This window comes from Patagioenas fasciata, chromosome 3 (assembly GCF_037038585.1).
Source record: "Patagioenas fasciata isolate bPatFas1 chromosome 3, bPatFas1.hap1, whole genome shotgun sequence".
NCBI classification, from domain to species: domain Eukaryota; kingdom Metazoa; phylum Chordata; class Aves; order Columbiformes; family Columbidae; genus Patagioenas; species Patagioenas fasciata.
The window spans coordinates 58,381,253-58,405,723 of NC_092522.1; the positions used below are offsets into that span (position 1 = coordinate 58,381,253).

A 24,471-nucleotide genomic window follows, 5' to 3' on the forward strand; every position below is an offset into this window, starting at 1 on the left:
CCATCTCCTGGAATGCTTATCGCCATGACTCTCCCGCTTATCCTGGGTGGGCTTCTCCAAAATGCAGATTAAGTTGCTGTGGATGCAGACACTTCAGAGCTGGCCCTGTGCAGCCTGAGATGAGGGTTGTCTGGGCTGGGTGGGCCTTAGCTGGTGCTAAAAAGGGCTGATGGGTGCTGGTGGCTGCATGCAGCCAGTACCCCTGAACCCTGCTCTCTAGCACACACCTCAGCACCCACCACCATCTGACATTTCTTTATCCAGTTTGTCCCAACAGGCCCAGATAAAGGCATAAATTCATTGCTGCTGTGCTGATTCAGGTCCCAAGCAGCTGGCTGAAGTATAACATGGGTTAAGCATTTTGACATCGACTATTCTTGGATTAGTCCAGGATCCTGTAGCTTTTTAATCCTTCCTTGAATAAGATAGCTGAATCAAATTTTAAAATTCACTGTAGCATAGATATTCAGCCCTCAAATATTTCTTACTTTGATTTCCTGAATTCTTTTTTCTTCCCCCAGAATACCAAGGATGAATACGAGGGTTTGCGAATCATCTCATTCATGTTTAATATGGAGGTAATACTGCCACTTTACTTATCTGTTTTATTGACCCGTTTGCACAGACAACAGTGGTGCTGCAAGCTGGTATTCAATTGGTGATATTTCGCTTTCCTGGGATATGTGCAATATGACTAATTTTGTGAGTTAAACATTGAAGAGATGCCAGCAGTTCTTAAAAGTCACATTTCCACTTAGATCTTTCTCATAATCACTGCTGCAAGCAAGATTACAAGGGGGGGATAGTGTCTTGGTTTAGTCTGGGGTTTTGGAAGATTTTTTTTTCTTAATTTTGCACTGGACAGCATTTATGCATTTGTATATGGTTAATGCCTCTGCTTGCTGTTTATAAGCAGTTTCTTCCCAGAAAATGTATAAATCTGGGTCTGCTTAACAGTAGAAGCACACCACAAATGAGATTGTGGGGGCGGTGGCTGAAAAGTAGAAGCGGGATAGGGTCAAGGACTGAACGTTGGGTCCACCCCTTTCTGCTTACTGCTGTTCTGCTCTTCCATTTTCTTCCTCTCCTTTTCAGGAGAAACTACTGAACTTGGAAGGAAGGCTTCACGTTTCCATAGTCATGGCATTCTTTTCTTCCCTAACCCCAGTCTTCATAGCCATCATATGTGTTTTGATTGGGGCATTACTGAAGAAGATTAATGGAGAGAAGGAAAAAAGTGAGACTGAAAGCAAGCCTCTATCTCGCCCCTGGGTGGATGAAGATTTAAAAGATGGCAATGACCACCACTTAGAGGAAGAAGGTAAGAAAAGTGTTATCCATCTGAGCATTTTTGTTGTTTCAATTTTATCTGCTGATATGAGTAAAGGAAATGTGATGTTCTGGACTTCTCCACAGCAATAGCAATGCATAGTGTTACACTGCTGCTGTGCCCAAGGCTTGTCAGCTCCCTGGAAGGAGGCTGTCCTCATGTCATGTCACTCTTGGTATAAATGTCTATTTCTGCCAGATCCCACAAGTCAGAGTGCAAAAAGAAAATGCATTTTCAAATACCTCTGTCCCGCAGCACAGCAGATCTCAGGCCCGTGAGGGACTTCATGGGCAATGTAGGGAAAGAAAGGAGATACCGCTGAAGTACCCCCAGCCTCTTCTCAGGCCTCATTAGTGTGAGCAAAGGAGACACCTGAGCAGAGATTTTCTATCTGCAAGCTGATTTTTGTAGACATCTCACCCCACTTTACCATCCAGTGCTACATATTTGGTCTCAGCACCCACAGAAAAGAAGGAAATGGATTTATTGCAGTTGTTACAAAAGTCCCCCATTTGTGACTTCTGAGAATGTCCATGAGAACTTTAGCTGGATTAGCACTGAGATAAGTTAGGAGCTGTGTTTATCAAAACCAAAATATGATGATGGTGCTAATCTGTTCACTCAACTGTATATTTGAACCTGTACAGAATGCCTCTCCTTTTTTCAGCAGTGATTTCTGATGCACAGCTTGGACAAAAGTCTGAGCACAAAATGTGCCCTTTCCTCTTTTTTACTTGCTGACTATTCTCCCTTTATTTCCTTGTGAAATAAAAATCTATAGAGTTCTGTTCCTCTGAAGTTTTTTAATTTGCAGTTAGTACAACTTGCCTTTTTTTGTTTGGTTGGTTTTGTTTTTTTCCTTCCCCTGAAGCTGGTTTAAAAATCTTTTTGTGTGTTTTTTGGCCCATAATGACACATTCTCTAAGTCTGCTTCTAGGAATCTTGAAACTTACATCGGTTTTCTGCACATATACCTATCTCTAAGAACCATTATTTCTCTTTATTTCTCGATGTTTAGTGTACTTTGAGTTAGTGTTGTGTGTCAGTTTCCAGAAATATTTGATACCTGGAACATTTTAAACCATGTTGACTATTTCCCAAATATGCAAAACATCTTTAAAAAGTAGTTCATATGTTGTATCTTCCTTAGTTCAATGAAAAATCGTTCCTGTGTAAAATTATCCCATATTTCCTTTGTCACTGATGGCTTACTAGTTAAGTTAAATTGCTGCAAATGAAAATTCCTGTGGGTAGCTCAAGTGATAATTTATGAATTATCAATGACATCTTTGACCAGAGCTCTTTCTATCAGTTTAAAAATGTAGATCTTCTAAATAAACAAACCTCTTAGCTCTTAGCAAAGAGCCTCACTGCCACAGCTCCATATATAAAATGTTTTTTTAATGTCTTAGTTGTTTTCCTTTGTATACATGTGCTAAATTCAAAACTGTGTTAATTTAAAATTTCTTACAAAAATAGCAAGTAGATAGACACGTTTGTGCTGTTGCTAAAGGAGATTTATTTATTTTTAAACAAAACTTCTCTCGATGTACCATGTCATCCAACATTAGGTTTTCTTGCCATGTTGCTTTTAACAACAAATAATATTATTTTCCTTAACAGTGTGTGATTCAAATAAAAACCTTTGCAAAACAGGCATGTCTTTTAACTCTAGAAAAATTAAAATAATTGCATCACGCTTAGGGCAGTTTTTCTTTGGTAAGGGAAAGCCCAGTCTAAGTGAGAAAAGAATGTAGCCACCTTGGTAAGGATCTGCTGCTCTACTCATAGTATACCTAAGGATCAAAACATATTCAACTTGTTGTCAGTGTTAGAATTTTCACCGACTGCACTAGATGCTGAAATGGAAACATGGATATTAACAGAAATTTTCTTAATAGTAAAGAATATTTTACCTGCTGTGTAAATTCTGCTACCATAGTAATGTGTGTTTATCAGAAAAACTCATTTCTGCTTAAGTATCTCAAGCTGGCCTGTGTTTAAAGATAAAGTTCCTCTGAAGAGACTTTGGGTTAGGAGAGATGAAACATTTCTAAGGCCTTGTATAAAGCTAGAATCTAGGGCTGCTGTAGGTGAACAAGCTGAATTTTGAACAGCCTTCTGACAGAAAGGGGCAGCTGCAGACCAAGTCTTTTGATACGTGTCCATGACCAAAGTGAGGGCACTTTGCCAAGAGAGCAAAGCTCTCTGCTAAAAAAACACTGAACTTACTGAGGCAACATCAGCCCCATGAACTTTCCGTCAAGTGGTGCTACCAGGGCTGTTGCTCCAGAGGGGGCCATACCTTTGGGCAGCAGAGCATTCAGTGTGAGCAGCTGAACCGCTTGGGCAGACTCAGTAGAATCACTTAATGGCAGTGAAGGGCAGAAAGGGCATGGCCAAGTGCTCCCAAGCTTGTCAGTGTCATGCATTCCGTAGCTGAAGAGAAGGGTGTTTCTCAGAACAGCCAGAAACCCACTTCTTTAGTTAAGTGGAAAGCATTAGCTCAGTCCATTTGTTTAATGCCGTAGCTGGCAGTACTTCAGATTTGTTTGCATATCCATCTGTCCTGCAAACTTCTCTTTCATTTCCAAGATCCAGAATGAGAGATTGTTGTACCATGGATTGGAAAGGATCGTCTCTATGTCTGTATATCTGGCCATGTCTTGCATGAAGCAATGTGTGATTACCAATTAGGTACAGATGAAGGAGATTTTTCAGCCTTGTCTTGAACGATGAGTCACAAGGGCTCTCTTCTAGTGGTGGGCATCTGATCCCAAAATGGTGGTATCTTGTCTCCCACTGCTTCAGGTTTCCACAATTAGATCTGAGCTGTTGCGAAGACAAATTCAGTCTCTAGCCCAGGGAACTTATTGTACATTGGTCACTTTCTTGGTCATATATTCAGAGCAATACAGTTGATGGACAAGGTAGATAAAGACCCAGTTTACAGTGGTGTGGAGGATAAGGTTGAATTTTTTTTTGTATGCTTGTTACTCTGGGGATCAGTTGCAGAGATTATTAGCAAAGGTATTTATTAGTACATATTTTATTGTGAGGAGTTTGGTGATATACTCTACTTAAGAACTTCAAAGCACTATACAAAGGCCCAAATGTTCCACTGCTCATTGCTTGTGATACTTCTTCTAACAGACCTCTTCCACTTAGAAGTATTTCTCCTCTCCCCAAGTTCAGAGGTTTCCCATATCTTTTAATAATACTACTGACATGAATGAGGCAGTAGCAGTTTAATTTTCCAATTCAATGGCAGTTCATGTTTTGTGTAATTTAGGAACACAGGACTTACATGGCCTTGATGCATTCTTGTGTTTATCTTCCTGCTACTGCAGACACTTCCAGCCTTTGTCGTTAGTTGAATTAACTTGAAAACTGGCCTTTTTTGACCACCATTTCTTTAATCTTGCTGGAGGGCTATTCCAGAACTTCATGCAACGGGTTAAAAATCCTCCTCTGCCTGTCTGCCCACCCAAGCTTATTTAATACTACTCTGTAACTGTTTTGCCCATTCCAGTTTCTTGTTAGATTAAAGGAAACTTTTTCAGCCCTGGTGTATACCCTCCTGTGGTTTATAGGGAGAAATGGAACTACTTCTCAGCTTTCCTATAACTAGGTAGACCAGCAAATCTTCTATTTTCATAATGGACACTCCATTCCTCTGCAGATCTTAAGAAACCTGCAACTATTTTTTAGTTTGAGGTAGTTTTCACAATATTTTGATGCTAGCTTTTTTCTTCCAGGGTCTGGCTCTGCCACTTGATACTCCTTTTGCTTAAGATCCTTGACCAGTTCTTGGGGTTTCCAGGGTCAGCCTGCTAATCACTATTTATCACCCAGTAGTAAGGCACTCCATCTCTTTTAGTTCCCTATTAGCCACACACTCAGTTCAGGATTGGATTCACTACTGAGATTCCTGTAGTGGCAAATTGTGTAGCAGTCTGCCATTAATCAAACGAAAAACCACAGGGTCAGTTGCCCAGCATTTTAAGTCCAAAGATCTGACAGCTTTCTCTATATGCGTTTAATTGTTTTCCTACGCATCATGCCTTTACACTGGAAGAGAGGCTTGGAGGGGAATTCTATGCTTAGGAAGCAATTCCTTAGAGATGAAACTGAAAGAGCTGGTTTGGAAAGCAAATGTGTTGGTCTAGACTGAGGTTACAAGTGAGATTTCTCAAGGATCAGTCTCAGGACTAATTGTTAATATCATCTAGTGGTCTTTGCATACAGCCAAGGAGTGTACGAGTGAAATTTCTTAGTGACATACAACAGGGAGCCAGCAACACAGGGAAGCATCAGTGTAGGCAAAATAAACGGTCAAGAGAAATGGAATTACAAGACCTTGTTCTCAGTGTCAGTTTATGTTATTAGGAACTCGTAAGAATTTTTGCTACAAACTGAGGCAAAATTTATTACATGTTTTGCAGGCTAATTATAACCTCCCATATGAACTGCTGGAAAGAACACAAACATCATTCTAAAATGTATCCAGAGAGGAATTTCTGATAGAATTAGAGAAATAGTACTTGTAAAATGAGATTTCAGTTGGGATGTCTGAGCCAAAACCGTTTCAGATTAGCTTAAAAAGCAGGAAGCCTGATGACTATCCTAAATGTACAACAGAGTTGATGGCAATCTTGAGAATGTGGCTAACAAAGTAATAGACTGACTAGCAGGTTGTCTGTTGTCCATCAAATGATGTAATGTACAGAGATATAAACAAGACATTCATAGTATTGTATAATATGACCATACAAACAGGAATATGTCTAAACACAGCAATTAAAGATATAGAGAGCAGGCACTAAACAGATGGTTCTGATAATGATTTTAGCTTAGCATATGTATAATGCTAACTGCTAAGAGTGGATGGTAGACACATGGTAGAGGAGAATAAATAATAGATGAATTTATTAAAAAAAAATTGCCAGGAGAGTTTTGGTTTTGTGTATCACTTCTCTCACTTCTGGGTTTTTCTGCCTCAGTCAGTATTCCCATTTTAAGTGTATTAAGGTTTGTAAGTTTTGCTTAGAAAACTTAAGCTCAGATATGGTAAGTCTCACACTTTCCCTCTCATTAGTCACCTCACCTTTGTCCCATGTTCAACAACTTTGAAAGTACTTGTCTTTTTTTCATCTTGTTACCACACAGAAACTTCAATTCTTTTATTTTCTTCTACTTGCAGGGAAAAAACAGAAACAAAAACACCCCACACAACACAAAACAAGCAAACAAATCTCTCAGAATTTAAGTTGTCTTGGCCTTAGGTAGTGCTGCAAGCTTTATACTTTATACACCTTTTCTTCCATTCGTAGTTGCCTATAAGTCATTTAATTGAGATGTTTATTAAACCAATTACATCTAAGACTAATTTTATAACTCTGATCTAAAGACATGCCAAATCTCCCTGCCTCCTGACCCCCAAGTTCTTCATCTGAGTTCTCTCGCATAGTTTTTCTTAATCCCTTATTTTCCCCAAGTTTGTTCCCTTAAAAATTGAGAGCCACAATTGCAGACCTACTTTTCCCTTACCCTTTAATTTAGTCAATTAAATTGAATGAATGGATAATCTCAGTGTAGAAGGTTCTTTTTTTCTAACTTATTCACTTTTCACTGAAATTAAAGTTGAAAGAGTAACTACACCAAGAAAAGAACAGGTTATTTGATGAAGGTATTGGATGTTTCACTTGGCAAGCTTGGTTTCTAATATTAACTTATCTTTCTGTCAACATCCTATTGCACCACACAACTTGCCAGTGTAAACATAGCCTTTTAACCCTGTGGTATTCCCTTCACTGAGTGGGGAGAAAGGGGATGTGAAAGTTTCTGAAAGAGAAGATCACCAGAATCCTAGTAACAGGCCAGTCCTAGTGAGCCGGTAGCTATTTAATAGTAAATAATGTACCTTACTAAGGGTAAACCACAAAAGGAACACTAGGAAGAGGCATCCTCTTTCTTTTTCAGTTTGAATGTGCAAGAAGTCCACAAAAATAATTTTTACAACGGATCACTGTTTCCCACTACCCTGGAGCCAGGTCCTTGCAAACTATGACCAAGAGTGCTTAACACAGGCATGAAATGCTAAACAAAGCGAATTTTCTGGGTGACTTCTTTGTGAGCAAAGTGAAATGCATGTTGTTTGGGGACCAGAATCATTCTGTTAGGTTCAACATATGAAACTGGATAGATTGCAGCCTCTTGCACATGCTAGGCCGCACTTGCAAATATTTCACTGCTGTTTATAAAATGAACGAAAAAAATCAGCCTGGTCTCTAAGGCAACCGCGTACTACTACAACACAGAAATGATTGCTTTTTGAATTTGCACTGCAGATTGCTATGATTCTGGAATAATAGCCTAATGGTGACTGAAAAAGAGCTTGAATATTTTTTTCCTGACTCAGCCCTCTGTGGCAGATTGTTCAATACTATTGACTAGTCAAAATGCAAAATTTAAATAGCTTTAACTGCCACATCATAGTTGCAAAAAATGCTATCCCTGCTGATTCCAGGAACGCAGGAGAGAAAGAGGAGATCTTAGAGACAGTAGAAAATGCATTTTGTGGTATAAAAAACCCCAAAGAGGCAAATTTCAGTGAAATGAGGAACCATTTTGAGTTCTTAAATTAAAGACAAGAAACAGAATATCCTACATTTGATATGTTGTTATCCCAAGTATAGATGCCTGTCATCCATTTCCTCTTATGCTGAAAGTATTGTGAAACCAAAGAACTTAACCACAAAGTCACATTTGTGCAGAGCCTGGACTTGCAATGCTTCTGCTATGAAACATGAATATGGAAGAATGTGACATTCAGCTCTTCAGAGGAGATTTTACACATATTGGTAGTTAAGCCCTCTCAACTTTAGTAATATAATTGATTTTTTTCTTATTAGACTGCTCAGGAAGGAATACACATGTTCACATTCGCTAACTGAGAAAAGTGGGCTTAAAGATGGGCCACCTTTTTCAGCTTGTAAGCCATTTTTACAAGCAGACTTGGACACTGAAGTGGAGAAGACCATAACTACTTCGTCAATCACACTTGATAGAGCCAGACAGGACCCTTCTACCTCTTGGTATTTAAACAAGGTGTTTATTCAGTAGCTGGAGTTTGGGATCAATGAGTTGTGTCAACTGGAACCTCAGACTTTGACTTTCTAGTGGTGTAGAAGTGCAGTGTAGGCCAATGCAGGCCAAAGTGCATTATGGTGATGAATGCCAAAGAAATAAACAGGGTTCTCCAGTAAAAAAAAAAAAAAAAAAAAAAATCCCTGACCTCTTATATTTTCTTGCAGAGGCTGACGAAGTGTGGCGAGGACTTGATGAAAATGTTGCTCATGTCCCCTTCTTCGCAGAGCGTTACTCTGAGGCCGAAATGATTAAAAGGTCACAGATGCTTTACGAACTTCTTAATAAGAGGCGGTCTGTCAGGTTTCTCAGTGATGAGCCAGTCCCCAGAGAGGTTATCGATAATGTCATCAGAACAGCAGGTATGCTACTGGGTGGTTCAAGGTTTGAAAAGAAAAAAAAAAAATCAGCATTACTGTTCAACTGTGTAAAAGTGAAGTGGAAAAGCCAAGGGAATTGGCATTTGGCTTATGGTTTTCATAGATTCACCTGTAAGCCGTTGACTGACTGGAAATTACTCAGCTTGAACAACTGTATGTCAGGGACTGGTCTGGAGCACTCCCAATTCCTTTGTATTTGCAGTGCACCCAAAAGGGAAAAAAAGCATTTCCACAGCACAAAATAAAACATTTCATTTTCTAGTTTTAAAATATGTTGTTTAAAATAAAATTGATGTACAATTTCATTAGACATCTTTCAAATAGAAATATTGAAATGTTTTCTCTCAAAAATGTAAATCCATGTGCACTTCACATGCTTTAAAATGTAATGTATGATGATGATATTTATCATGTGTGGGATTTGTGTTTTGTTTTGTGGTTTTCTTGGTTGTGGTTGGTTTTGTTTTTTCGCTTGTGGTTGGTTTTGTTTTTTTTTTCCCCAAACAAATTGATGAAATTGTCTCAGCCATGAAAAATATTTTAGTTGACATAAATAGTTGCAGTTTATTGAGAGGAAAAAGTTTCAGTCTAGAACAAGAAATGTTTTCCAGTCCTTTCAACATCAGTGCCAGGCCACTATTGTGTGTGACTGGAGTGCTATGCTGAGGACCACGATTGAGGTGATTTGACTGAATGTCAGAAAATGATTTATTCTTTCTTTATTTATTTATTTATTTATTTAAATTTGAGAAAGAGAGAAAGTTTATGTGTTTCTAATCATTACTGCCACATTCTGGCCTAATCTCATCTCTACTTTAGTAACATTGACTTCAGCTAGGAAGGGTTTTGACTCTCATTATTTCTCATTTTCTATGAACCAGTCAGTACTAGTATGGAAAATATTCACAAACTGCCTTAGAAAAAAGTTCAAGAGCCTCTAGCAAGATTAATAATATAGAGATTCTCAGCATTTGAGATGCATTTTTTTCCTTTAACAATCTGTAAGCAGCTTTGTTACTGCACTGTAAAGAGTCTCCATCTTTCTCTAATTAGCTGGGAGTCATTAAAACACTGAGCATGTTTTGGCAAATGCAGCAAAGCGAACAAGCCTGGAGTGCAGATGAAGTACTTAGGGCTGTGTAGAGAAAAAGAAATAAAGCAAAGCATAAATGTCATCAGTTCTTACCCAAACCGAGGAGAGACAAGGTTCACGACATAAACGCATTTTACTATAAAAACAGTTCAAGCTGCTTATTCAGTGTTTCTCGAACTGAAATCAGTGCTTAGGTAAGCAAATAGTGTATATGTCCAAGACCATCAAATATTTTAAAAATTTGTGTGAGGGGCTAGAAAGATCTAAACAGTCTATTTTACCAGTTATCTGTGAACCCACACAGATAACTATATTCTTCATCCTTCTGGCTTTCATCCTCTAGGCAGTTAAAATATTCTCAAATATTGTTGCTGTGTAATGATCAGGGCTGAATGAGCAAGTGCAGATTTAATATGTGCACACCTACATACACCAGCTGTCACTGGGACAAGAGGCTCAAACCTGTGTGCTATATGGCAGATGTCAGCATTGTGCAGCTCCTCAGCTTTGTCAGTCAGTGATTGTGGGTGGTCACTTCATCTTGGTTCCCTTAGCTTTGCCTTTCAGATAAAATCGTGTCTAAGAGTGGGGTGCATATTCAGATGATATATTGTTTTTGGTGCAGTAACATGACTGTGTGCGTATATTGCACCATGACACTGCCTCATCATAAGAACCGCAAAGGATTTTTTACAAATCCCTAACTTTAGTTTCCTGTGAGACAGCGATATGGAAGGACTAATCTCTGTCATTGAATGGGACTTCTCATTCCTCAAGGAAGAAATAAACAGGATTGTCTGACAGAATTAATCTCAGTTGTTTTCTCCCCATCTCATCCACTTGCTTTCCTATTGCTTTGTTGGTCAGCCTGAAAACCCACAAGGAAGAGCTGATACCTCCCACTGAACAGCCTCTTTTCTGGGTTTTCGTCTTTCCCTGGTTTTATATGAAGGTACTTCACCCAGTGGAGCGCACACTGAGCCCTGGACCTTTGTGGTAGTGCAAGATCCATGTTTAAAACATAAGATTCGTGAGATTGTAGAAGAAGAAGAAGAAATCAACTACAAAAAAAGGATGGGAGACAGATGGGTTAATGACCTGAAAAGATTCAGGTATGAAAAAGTCACTTGACTAAGGGGTATGAAGGGATGTTTTAGTCTGGGAAATACTATACTTTTAGTCATGTGCCTTTTTTTTTTTTCCTCAATTTCAGGGAGGAAAATAAAACCTGAAATTATTCAGCTCAATTTTTAAAACCTTGTTTTAAAAATGTTCTTTCAAGCTTACACTCCATAAAATCTCCCCAGTTTTCTGGTGCTGCTCAGAAGATCAGCTGTAAATATTTCCCACATCCCGATCAGAGAAAAAGAACGAAAGTACAGTTGGAGACTTCCCCAGCCAGAGAGTTGCCAGGGTCTCTATAATGTGGTCCTTTTGTGCATTTACAGCTGGAAAGAAAAGACTGCTGTTTGAGCAAAGTGGCATTTCCACCCAGCAGGAGCTGAAAAAACATTCTTATCTATGTGTTAATTCTGGCTTCCTTGTTCTAAGGTCCAGGTGAGATGCAGCATCTGACTGCACACACACTCTTTCCTGTTGCATGGCTTTGTCTTCATTCTCAGGACAATGGGAATATTACTGAAAGCACCACAGTTTAGAAAATTTAAGTGATAAAATGAAACTCATCTTGAATTCTTCTACTATCCTTTTCCATTTCTTCCTCCCTCTTAATATATTTCTAAGATTCATGTTTGGAGAGAAAAACTTATAAATGTGCGTAGAATCATGCCTTGGTGGCTGGTTCTTAAAATTGCCTCCAGTCAAAGGGATTATATACTCTCCATCTTGAAACTTTTCCAAGCATTTGACTCCATCATTATTTTTGTTCTATTGACCTGTCTCTCATCCCATTTTTTTTTTCTTGTTGTTTGCCAAACTATGAATTTCCAAAAGTCACTAGGAGCTTTGCTGCTAACTGAGGTAGTCCCAAAGCTTGTCCCTATGCAAGTCCTGAATTATGCAATATTCAGTTGTTCCAAATGCCTGACTGACTTGCTAACTTCACACAATGGGAAGACATCTACTGAGTCTTGGCCTGTCAAGTGAAGCTTATGCGCAAAGCTTTATAGGGTTGGTTTGCCTTACTTATTTCATAATGTTATTATTTTTCAGGTGTTTATGAACTAGGTAAACAACCAAAATATAGTATTTTTAATATCTTGAGTGAGAACAGCAGAAAAGACACATTTTGTTGTCTAAATCCTACATCATAATTGTACATACTGTAACTGAAAAAAACTGGGAACCAAATGAATTCTGGTAGAGTTGAAATATGCAGAAACAGAAAAACATTTTTTGCTGTGAGAAAATATTTAGCTTTAAACCTTTGACCAAGAAGTTTTGAACTTTTCTGCCACCAGTTTTTCCTGCAATCACAAAAAAGAAAAGTTGGCACTGCTGGTAGCAAGTGGAGCTGCAAGTCTGCAAAATTCCAGGAATTAAATAATCTCAAGGGCAAATGCTCATGAGACCAGTTCATAGATAAGAGGTCAAGAACTACCACCTATTTTTATATAGTTCTACTCTTCAGAGCAAGTGCATCAACTCCTCAGCCAAATCGATTAAAATTGAGAAGTCTATTCAAGCTTGCTTTTTTTTCCTAAGAACTATTTCTATTTAAGCTGATAATACTTAATCCTTTGCAGTAAAAGTTCTAAGTTTAGTCTACTGCTATAATTGTCATGTGCACCTTTGCAGGCAGCAAATGTGACTTAAGGGAAAGTGAAAAGGTTGCAAAATAAATGTCTTAAACATTATTCTTTTGCAGAACAAACTGGATCAAGGAATACTTGGACACTGCTCCGTATCTGATTCTCATTTTCAAGCAGATATATGGGAAGCTTCCAAATGGCAAGAAGAAGACCCACTACTACAATGAAATCAGTGTTTCTATTGCCTGTGGTATCTTGCTTGCTGCACTGCAGGTATGTCAACAGAATAAACATACTGAGAGTCAATATATTGATTTGGATTACATACCAAAGCTATTCTGTCCAAATGAGGGTGGAACCCAATTTAGATTTTAACATTGTCAGTCTTGTGCATTACTCCAGTTCCTGGCAATACATCTTAATTTTGAGTTTTAATGTTATTCTGCACAAGTCTGCATGTGGGAAGGTGATTCCTATCCCCAGTACTGGTTAACAAGAAGAAAAATATAATGCAACTTGCTTCCAGAGTTGTCACTCTTCTTCTGGAACAGTCTTTGGCCCCTGTTGTTTCTGCCTTATGCGCTAACAGGGCTGACAGGGTCTGCAGCCTACCCAAGCGTGGCTATGTACTGCCACACTGGCCCCTTCTTTCAAGCAATCCTTAAAAAATGACTCAACCTCAAGTCATTTTTAGTACACAATTCAAAAAAAACCAAACAGGGACGTTTTTCACAGAACGGGCTGTGCTATTTCAATCAGTCTTTCTGAGGCATTTCTGAAAGTGAATTCATTTCTAAAACTCAGCATGTCTGACACCAGCAGTGGTTTCTCTGTGCTCAGTTCTGCTTGTTGTATCTGATGTACTCATACATGTGTTTAAATAGTGAAGTTATTCTGATAGTTAACTTGGCCTGTCAGCAGGATAACAGCAAGGTGCCACCTCTTATATTAGGCCAGTTTCCCACCAGAAACTGGCATTTCTTCTCCATTCTGTTTTGAGTAACACTTCTTTTCCTGCATTGCTGCTCCTCAGGAGGATCTTCAGGATGGGAAATCTGATAAATGAGCAGCTCAGAAGCACATTGCTGGGGTGTTAGGGCTCTACAGCTGCACAGTGCTCTATGGAGCTGAGAGCAAAGGGAAAGGGGCAGAGCCAGCACTGTGTCACCAGTGCCTTAGTCAGAAGCAGCAGAGGTGACAAGGCTCCACTTTCCCCCAAGCGAGCCCACCTTCAGGTTGGGATTTCTGAGGCTCCCTACCAACTGTTAGGCTCCTTAGTGCTGGATCTATAGATTAAATAACATTGAAGGACACAGAGCCATGGACTCATAACATTCAACACCACCACTATTAGCTTGTCCCCTCTTCAGAAGATCGTAGAGATTACTTAACATGAGAGGTCGATTTCCTGAGCACCTCTTCCTGGCTGACTTTTATTTCTCAAAGCCTCCCAAAATGCTTGTGTTACATGGAGGGAGAGACTGAAATCCACATGTGCAGCTCTCAGGCAGTGCCTCGGTTGTGTTGTCATATCTTAGATAATGCCAGCTCTTTACTATTTGTCAGATTGCTTAGTTCTTTTGTGAGATATTGCATGAGGAGTGACACATCGACTTATTTTGGAGTTCTGATGTAAGCCAGAACATTGGCCACTGTGAGAGAGGGTGACAGACTCCTGTGACAACTTCTGAGGCAGAGTCTGTGCCCCTGTCCCCATGAGGTACAGTTCTTGAGCAGGAACCAATGCACACAAATGTATAAGGCATCGTCCTGCCAGCTGTATGGAGACAAGAACTGAAACATTTACCTGGAGTAGCCCGATGAACCCCATGGGGTGATATCCCAGTGATCTTCTCACAGCTGCTCCTCAGCTTCACTGTGGTCAGGAGTCCCCCATGACACTGAGCACTGCAGGCAGGCTCCTGCTGTGCAGCACACAGACATGTCAGGCAGAATGTGCTGTTGCTGCAGAGGAGAAATGCTGTGCTTCTCTGTAAGCAAAACAGACATCTTTTATGGTACCATTGAGGCTGTTACCAAATCAGATGTTCTAAGGCCTGCAGCAGAGTCTAATGAAGCAGTTTCTGAGCTAGTCAATAGGAGAATGTCTACAGGTCTGGTGGGAATAAGGGGTACAAATACAGAGCCCAGACCTCTGTCTCACTCCGTTGCTGTCTGTCTTGTTGCAGAACGTGGGTCTGTACACTGTGACCTCCACACCCCTCAACTGCGGCCCCCAACTCCGGGTGCTGCTCCAGCGCCCAGCAAATGAGAAGCTGCTCTTGCTGCTCCCCATTGGTTATCCCAAGAAAGACGCTACTGTTCCTGCGCTGACCCGAAAGCCACTGGAAGACATCATGGTCCTCATGTGAGCCCAGTGCCATGAGGAAGGAGCACATCACTCCTGCCAGCCAGTGAGCAGCAGCCCCCCTGAAGTTGTCACTGCTGTTTCCTCCTACATCACTGCTGCTCTGGCTTTTTACACTTGTGTTTCTTTTAGTGCTAGTAATCTTCTAATAGCAGTGAGCAGTCAAGCACTGTGTGTTTGGCAGGTGTTATTGCCAGTGAGCCCAGGCGGTTGTTCCAGGGGACATGTACAATGGCATTTAAATGACCTTCATCATTCGATTATTCTTCCGCATTGTAGCGACAATTATTTCCTTGAACTGAAAAGTATATTTTCCTGATACTTTTATGATTACCATTACACAGTTATTTTCTCTTCAGAATTTTAATGGAGGTTGTATTAAAAGATATAAAGAGGTCAAACTCAGCTGTCTTCTCTTCATCAGTGTATGCTATTTTAATGCCCCTTTGCCGTGTTCAGTTCTGTTTAGGAGAAAGCTATTTTTCTCATATAAGGTATCATTTTCCCTACTTGATTGATCTCAAAAATCTTGTCTATACCGGGCTTTCTTTAACTATTGCTGGTACAAGTGTCTTTGGCTAGGGGAGATCTAGTAGGAACAAGGCATTCAAGTAATTTCCTTGTTACCATTTATTTATACATGATCCAGGCAAAGTTAGATCATATGGCAGCTATCAGTCATGCCCCCTATATTTACTGCTTCCACTGAAAGCAGCTCAGAGTGAATTACTATTCTGGTTATCCTGTTTATAGCTACAACTGCGCTAGTTCAACACCCTTATATTTAAACTGCTTTAGAGACCCTGGGAAGTGAGAGATGCTTTCATGTAGCACCAAATGAGGCATATTTCTGTTTATTTTAAGGCCGCTTCCCACAAAAGTAGTGCTCCCTACTAAAAGTCTTGTCCACAGGTGAGCTGTTGATGGGCACCAGTGGGAGCTGCTCACTGTAAGGGTTAATGCTCCTGATACCTGCGCTGCCAGAGCCCCCTCGTGGGGTTGCAGTTCCTGCTGGCTTTACAAGCAGCACAAGATGAAAACACTGAACGAGAGATAGATATCCTTTGCTGAAGCTGTCTGTGTGCTGTGAATTACTTTCCTGACCTGCTTTCTGCTGCACATAACTTCAGGCACATTCAGCCAAATTCCCTTCAGCCTTCCTTGGAGGTTGTTCAAGTCAACTCACTGCACCTTGTCTGACGTCAGACCTATTTGACATGACCTGTTGTCCACTAAACAGGTAGAGGGGATAACATTTTGTAGAGGTAGAGCTTTTTGCAGTGTCAATGCTTCTGTCACCCAATGAGAAAAACTATTTTCCTCTTTGGTAAGCCATTTTGCTGATATTTAGCAGGCATGGCTATATGTTCACCTGTGTTCCTAGCCCCATTTCACATCATCAGTGATACAGCAATGGCAGGAAGAGTTTCTCATGCAGACCTAGTCTGAAATGAGCTTTTATAACTACAGTAAAATAAAAAAAAGGAGAAGCCCTGTGTCTACACACTTGCAAGGTCTAAAATCTAGTCAGGGAGAGAAGCATGAGCTGAACCATGCCAAGGCTGACTGGCTGCAGATCCCCAGGAATACATATTAAAGATGCTGTAACAAGTTTTCCTTCTGTGCATATGCTGCTCTGCCATATCAGGCCCCTTTGCAAAGCAGTTCATACCTGCTGTAAATGTATACAAGCCTTATGCAAAGTTTGTTCTAATTCAGAGGTCACATCAACAGAGAACTGAACCTCTGTCTCTTTGCAATCAGTCCTGTAACTACAAAAATAAACGTATTCTGCCTGGCCTCAGTCTGCAAAATAGATGGCATGTGACAGTACTCAGAGAAGCTTTACCTAATGAATTCAGCTTCAAACAGCCATACTTGCATATATAAGGATATTTATAGTATGGTTTCAGAACTAAAAAAAAAAGAAAAAGGAAAAAAAGAACTAAACCGTTTTAAAAATATATGAAAAAATGTCACAATAGCAAACATTGGTGTATACCTATACACCTTTTTATACCAAAGAAAATAAATGGTGTTATTCCACCCCATGCATTGACTCCAGTAACTAATATACACATAGTAGCTGAAAAAAACAAGCCCTCACATCTACTAGATAGGAAAGATTCCACCCAAGAAAACATTTCTGGAATTACAAAATATAAGAAGCATTTTTTTTCCTCCTATGTAAACGATTATTCAAACACATATACTCTGATAGTATCACAATTGCTGATGATACTGCAGAGCCTCATATAAATCACGTTAGCATTCCTGTTGCGATAAGCCTACTTGGAATTGCCACTGTTCCCTAGTAAGTGTGTTGTCTTTATTAAAAACCAGAATAAATGATAATAAATTTTGCCTTTTCATGCAGAACATTATTAAATAAAACTAAGATTAGCATTTAAATTGTTTTACTCTTTTTTTAAAGCATGACTGTTCCTTATAGACAGTGATTGTCCCTGTTCACAATCAACACCTGAATGTCACCTTGTGAAAACATGAGTGTTTAATTTTCTGTGCATCCAAGGACCCTCACTGTCTGATGTTTACCTTGAAATCAGGTGCAACATGGTGAGTTACATCACAACTCAATTAAAGGAATAAATATCACATATTATTGGAGCTCGGAGCTGTGGCAAAGTGTTCATCTCCTCCTGCTCCATAGAAGGGTGAACTGGCAGTGGTTTCAGTACGTCCTTGAAAACTCAGCCTCAAGCTATTGCACCTCACCTGGTGTTTCATTGGCAATCCGGCTGGCCGTGACGTAAGGCTGCGAAGCACCACTCCTGGAACAGCAGCATTTTACCCACTCCATCATCTTCCTTTTCAGTGAGGTGAGCCAACCTAACTGATTCTGCTATAAAGTATTTTCTTTTTTAATCTTAGCAATTCAGACTGCAAGGTTTGAGGACCCTGTTACACTGGTATATATGTTTATCTCTTCTATAACTTGGAACTCACCTATATGATTGAGTGCAAGACTCCCATAAGGTAGCTGGGCTGTAGTAACCATCTAAGCACACTGGTCTCTGCTTGGAGAAAATAGCAGCTTGTCAGTATTTAGCTTCTTTGCAAACAGTGCTGCTATCTTGTGTTTGATGGAGATAACTGTGCCCGAGAACAGCTACTGGGTCTGAGCTGGTGCACAGGGATGTATTAAGCGATAGTTTATCAGCTGCGTATTTGAGCACTTGTTACCATATGAATTTATGCTAGTACAATAAAAACAAAGCAGCTTCTGGGTGTAAGGAAGCCTTAATATGCTGCTGTGTCTCTCGGATGAACAGAAGCATGCAACCGCAAGCACAGTTCGTGTGTCTTTTGTGTGTGTGTGTCTCAGATGCAGCACTTCAAAAACCTTTAAGTAAGTAGATGTGCAGTCAGCATCTGGTTGATTCATTTCTCTAATTGCTACAGAGATCTCACAGACTTAAGAAAAAAGAATCTTGAGAAAGCACCCAGCTTGTATCCCATGGCAGGATCAGCCCTACCTGAATGTCAGGTACTCCCAGAACATGAATTCACAGCACTAATCCACTGCTCCCAGCAAAACACTTGAAAGAAATAAGAACTCAAAATCTGATTCTGCCAGCATATACAAGTGCTAGGAAAGGTTTTTCTAGAAGGTCTCAGTCTTGGCTTTATTTTCCTGTTGCTGGTCAGACCTCCATGGACATCATTAGGAAGAGACTGGCTGCTGTCTTGTTTTTGAAGATTTCCACCCACCTAAGCTTAATAACCTGTTCTGCTTTTGCAGAACAGACATAGTGTTCATGACTTGTAAGTCCCTAGGTATTTCATTATTTTGTTGGTGAACATTACCTATTATGAGTCATCGAAGGCATCTATAACCTCTCAGCCAAGTCTTTGGCCACATGGATATGTGCCCTATGCTTGTGAAGTGTAAATAATGAGAACACTTAATAGCATGAAAGCTGAGCAACAGGTCCATTCAATTTTAAGATGGAAGAGAGTCCTTGAAGCTTGAATCAGCACAACAGCAAGTTACCAGTTAGACATCACATCCCATTCCGGGTTGTGTGTATGTGTGTGTGTGCTATCACTATTGACCTACAAGACTAGAACTGCGTTGACCTAGTTCTGGTAGAACACAGACAACTAAGGCAGTCCATGACTCAGGTAATGCAGTCTAAAACATGGGAAAACAATACTGGTCAGTGAGATGGCTAATGACCATAACCTCAAGGCATCAGTTACCAAGTTTTTTGAGGTAGCATTGAGAGAGTAGGTGTTTGAAGGTTTTATAAGAGGAGAACTATGAAAGGCTTGCAGTTATTTATGAGAAGTTGTCCTGAGTAAGTAAGTTCTTGTAACTGATATAACTAGTGACTCAGTGGGAAAGGGTGAGATTGGAGTCAGACAGTTTTGCCTTAGAATGTGACTGTGTTGGTGGAGCTATCGTAAGGAATATGTCTTGCAAACACCAAATTCAAAATATGTATATTGAGAGTAGGGTAGACACAAGTGCAGCTGGGGAGACCCACGACAGTCACAGATGTGCTTCAAAGAGGGGATCTGCTTTAACAGGCTGACTTATTTTCTATTTTATATGCAGCAGGGACACTGGTTTGTAGATTATGCACTGGATTTTAATGAAGCCTTTGTGTCATTGCTTTTGTAGTGCAAATGGTTCAAATGTCACAAGGCTTTTAGTATTTTTTAATTGTTCCTTTAGCTCGCTCACAGGATGACAACAATTCATGCAGCTTGTAGAAGGCTGTTGTAGCCAGTTCTCTGTGTGGCCAATGCCAAGGTACCACTCTTTGATAAAGAGAAATATGTTCCCTGACAGTTTGCTGTGCAAGACATCTCTATGAAAGTAGTATTACCAGGTGGAAGGGGTAACAAAAACTTCCTGGTTTTACCTTCCAGGAACAAATAAGTATGAGATGTGATCTAAATCTCATGCAGCAACTGTTCTTGGTGATGCAAGATAATCTATAAATCTGTTATGACTTCTTGTATCGTATAAGCAATTTACTCAGTGTTCATGTGAGCCACTTCTTTTCTAACACAGTGACCTAGAAGAATAGCTTTAGAAAGACAGAACTATATATTAGTAGCCAGAAAACAAAAGAGGCAATGGGAAATACCGAATTATGAAAGTACTGTCCCTGCAAGATTTACATGCCTGCTGCTGTCCCAAAGTTTAGCCAGGGTTGATGATATACAGCACCTGCCTGCATGAAGTTAATGAGGGTGTAACGATTTCAGTGTGAAAGGCTTTTTGTGGTGGAGAGGAGTTTAGAGGTAGGAGTGTGAAATGTTTTAACAAGGGTACTTTTGGCATTGCAGCATTAATTATTAATACTCAATACTGTTGTGATCACCTCTTTTTCAATCTGAAGATCTTAGGCCACTTTCGACAATAGTGTAATCTCTGTGTACCAGTAAATTTGTTCTTTGAGTTTTACAACTGAGGAAAAAAGAAAAAGAGGGAGACAAGCTGCAACTGCTAGGCAATCTACAAATGTCCACACAGAGGGGTGAAAGAGTTGAGTTTTCTTACACTGCCATAGGAGTGTGGGTTTGGGACTGACCATTCTGTTTGTTCCTGTTTATGAGCTGGGATGCATTACATTTAGAGCTGACTTAATGGCCTGGTTTCAGCTGGGATAGAATTAATTTTCTTCCTAGTAGCTGCTATAGTGCTGTGGTTTGGATTTAGTATGAGAATAATGTTAATAACACACCAATGTTTTAGTTGTTGCTAAGTAGTCAAGGACTTCCCAGCTTCTCATGCAGTGCAGGGTGCACAAGAAGCTGGGAGGGGACACAGCTGGGAAAGCTGATCCAAGCTGACCAAAGAGATATTCCATACCATATGAAGTTGTGCTCAGTATAAATCTGAGTGAAGAAGAAGAGTGATGGCGTTTGTCTGCCCAAGTAACTATTATGTGTGATGGAGCCTGGCTTTTCTGGAGATGGCTGAACACCTGCCTGCCCATGGGAAATGGTGAATGAATCCCACGTTTTGTTTTGCTTTTGTGAGCGGCTTTTGCTTTACCTGTTAAACTGTTTCTACTTCAACCCTCGAGTTTTCACACTTTTATGATTCTCTCCTCCATCCCACCATGGGGGAATGAGTGAACAGCTGTACGGTGCTTAGTTATCACCTGGGATGAAACCACAAAACTGAATTTGAGATTATGTGGCTATTGAAAAATCTGTGTCACTCCTGAGATTATGTGTAAAGGGTGCTAATGAGTGATGACTTAGCTACTGCCAAACAGGACAGTTGTGCCACAACTCCCATTTGGTATAGGGCCTTTTATTTCTTAGTACTTCTTATGCTTAATACCATACAGCAGCTCATTCTCAAAATTTGGTCTTCGTTTCCCTTTTTGCTGGAAAATGGAGATGAGGCATACAGTGAGAGTAGAATGATTTTAAAGTCACTGAAATATAATTATTGGTTAAAGATAAAAAGTAGTATAATCAATAAGCAGGGTGTTGGACAGTTGTACATGGCTTTATAAATTTAAGTATTAAGTAACAAGGTATTCTACACAGTTTTGCAAAATGGTATAAAGAACATTCTTAACTTTAAACTAGGATGAATTATCAATTAACTTCAGTAGTAGCTGGTCCTGTAAAGAGAAAGAAAACAAACTTCAAAATGAAGCATTGAAATATTTATAAATACACTATCTATTTAGAAATCAAAAGCCACTGGAGATACAATAGCACCGTAAATGAAAGGTGGTCAATGGATAGCATTGTATCAGACAGAGAGATTTCTTTTTGTGACTGCTAAGTATGTGTAAATGTGTATGTATAAAAGGTATATGTATAGATATAAAGCATAGGTGAAGAATGTGGCACAGCAGAATTGTTCTTGCCCCACGTGATACAAATTGGTGCTTCATAAGTGGCTGTAATTTGGCCACTTCCTCAGGAAGGAAATCTTAGGCAAACACCAGACATTGCTGGTTTTGTAAACTGAGGAATTAAGTCTAGGGAAAAAGGACTCTTAAAAAGTGTCTTGCTTCTCACCATAAGGTAGGAACATTTTAAGATCACCTTTAACTGCTGCTTCTCCCTGCTACCTGGTACCCTTTGAGTGCATTCGTGATGAATGAATAGTGGCAAAATAATAGCTGCTGCTTGTTCATCCATTTTCTTGTGTCAGCTTCCTCAGGCTCTTTTCTGTCCTTAATTTCTTTTTTGTCACTTTAAACTGTATTTTAGCTATAGGTACTTTTTGAGCTTTGAGCATGGTGTTCCACTTTTCTTTAATAGAAACACAAAATATCACAGTAGCATTAGATACAAAGCAAATGGTACTGAACATCTCATGAGTTTGATTACTTCAGGTTTTGGAAGCTCAAGACAACTTGTACTCTCTCTTCAGTACCTGGATTTCAACTTGGCAGCCCAGAGTGAGAAACATGCTGTGATTGCATCCATGTTGTTTGTATGCTCACAGGCCTGACTTTTCCCTGCCTGAAGATCACGTCGTCTTGCTACTGATTATGTTCAGAACAAGACCTGACATGTAAGCAATATAGGCAGATGTTTTCATCCTAACCTTCAAGCTGATGTCTCTCCATATATATAGCTGCTATTCTGTAGTATCAAACAATACTTGATGGAGTATTTACTGTGAAGAGGACCTGAGCTATAGCATGGTTCTCAGGTTTTGTGTGGAGGTTCATAACACAGATCTTAGCTCTTTGCATTATGTAAGGCAGCACTTTATGTCTTATCAGCCTTTGCTATACAGCAGTTTGCCATGTGTGGTTTTAATAATAGAGTAGAAATATCAACTTTTCAAGGCTATGGTCACCCCACAGAGGTAAATGGCCTAGCCTTCCAGTACTTAATATGACCAACGTGTAAGCCATTTCTGGGTATATCAACTCCATTAGCAAAGCTGTTGAGAGTTTCCCATGTGTAACATATTTCTATTTGGAGGGTGTGTAACTTTACACTTGATGTACATGTGCAGAAATATTTGACAGAAACAAGTGTGAGTACTATGCAAAGTGTGTTGAGTTGACAGAAGAGCTAGGAAAACGCAAGCACAGGTCACTAGCAGGATCTCTAATTTTGCATACTTATTTTTACGGAGATTTTCTTCTTTGTGTCAGTACAGCACCTGAAGTCCTTTCGGATATGTAAAAAAAGCGATCCTCACTCCAAAGTTTGTGTCTTTCTTTCATCCTAATTTGTTATATTATCTGTTTATAATTAGGTGACAAAACACAGGTATGAATGAGATAATAAACAAAGGTTACAGAAAACTGCTGTCAACAGTTATCTATTTTGACTGCCAGCAGGAAATCTGGCAGGTATCTCCTTTCCTGCAAATTGAAGTGAGGAGCTCTCTCTATGAATATTAACCTTCCTGTTTCATTTAGTAAATTGTTGATGAAGAAATTGCAAAGTTCAAGAATGTAATTATTTGGAATGAGTAGGAATTTCTTTAGCACATAATTGATATTCTGTGGATCATTTGATTAGCAGCTGAAAACAGTTTGTAATTGATGCTGTAATTAGCTAGCAGAGTGCTCACTCCAAATGAGCCTGCAGTGTTATAAATTTGGGTAGACTCAATTATCCAACCAGAATACAGAGCGATGCAACTTGACTTCTAACTACATTACACTGAACAAATGTCTTGTAATAGAAGACTATATGTTCACCTGCAGGGATCAAATATAGAAGACCTGTAACCAGGTCTAGATCAAAAATTGCCTCAGAATTCACTTTTAATTTTGTACTGATGTCAAATGTCTGTGGGTTCCTGCTTCATGGCTTCATATCTCCCTGGCTGGTCAGGGCAGAGTGGACTAACTGTGATCAATGCATGAAAATCGGCATGGAGGGTAGCCACGAAGGGTGGAAGACACTCTGAACAAATGCCTGTTACCTGTGGGATGTTCCTTCAGAGTCTGAACGTCTCCCTTGGCTGAAGGCTGTGTATTTTCACCTACACAATCATGCAGCAGATCTGTCTGGTGGAAGAGATGTGTTTCCCTTCTGCCCCTTAGATCCAGGAAAGCAGAGTCCTCCTGTGAGACGTTGAATGGGGAAATACTATTTACTGCATGGATTATTCAGGGTCAACTGTTGTAATAGGAGACCATGTTACCTGCAAGCTAGTGTTCCTTCTCAGAGTTAAGATAACTTTTGGAAGAAGAAGTAAATAATGTTTTACGTAATCTTTCTTTTCTTCAGTTGGTTTATGAGCTGTGTAACTACCCTGGCACATGTTACACTCTCCAAGGGCTGGATACATAAATGCAAAAAAAAGTAGAAGGGAGGATTTACCTTCTCAAAGTAAGTCTAGTCACATGAAATGGGCTCTTCCTTCATCTTTTGTAGATGCAATTATCTCTTTATCTCCAGCAGCTTCTATTATAGCCGGCAAGAAAATAACTTTAAGTGCTCCACTACCTCCACTGACA

At 39.7% G+C, this 24,471-nt stretch overlaps 1 protein-coding gene across 1 annotated transcript; it reads left to right on the top strand.

Annotated features, from left to right (window-relative positions):
• The first annotated feature begins 1,050 nt into the window (after positions 1-1,050).
• Positions 1,051-17,443, top strand: IYD (iodotyrosine deiodinase). Its single transcript, XM_065834620.2, has 5 exons — positions 1,051-1,321; positions 8,647-8,841; positions 10,905-11,064; positions 12,780-12,936; positions 14,853-17,443. Exons 1-5 carry the CDS (start codon positions 1,141-1,143, stop codon positions 15,033-15,035), a joined length of 876 nt encoding a protein of 291 aa, XP_065690692.2. The 5' UTR covers positions 1,051-1,140; the 3' UTR covers positions 15,036-17,443.
• Positions 17,444-24,471: the final 7,028 nt, after the last annotated feature.

Excerpts from the sequence above, each read along its gene's own strand:
- IYD (XM_065834620.2), top strand. The coding sequence starts at position 1,141 with ATGGCATTCTTTTCTTCCCTAACCCCAGTCTTCATAGCCATCATATGT. Across the intron at positions 1,322-8,646 it reads CCACCACTTAGAGGAAGAAG|AGGCTGACGAAGTGTGGCGA; the intron begins GTAAGAAAAGTG and ends ATTTTCTTGCAG. Across the intron at positions 12,937-14,852 it reads TCTTGCTTGCTGCACTGCAG|AACGTGGGTCTGTACACTGT; the intron begins GTATGTCAACAG and ends GTCTTGTTGCAG.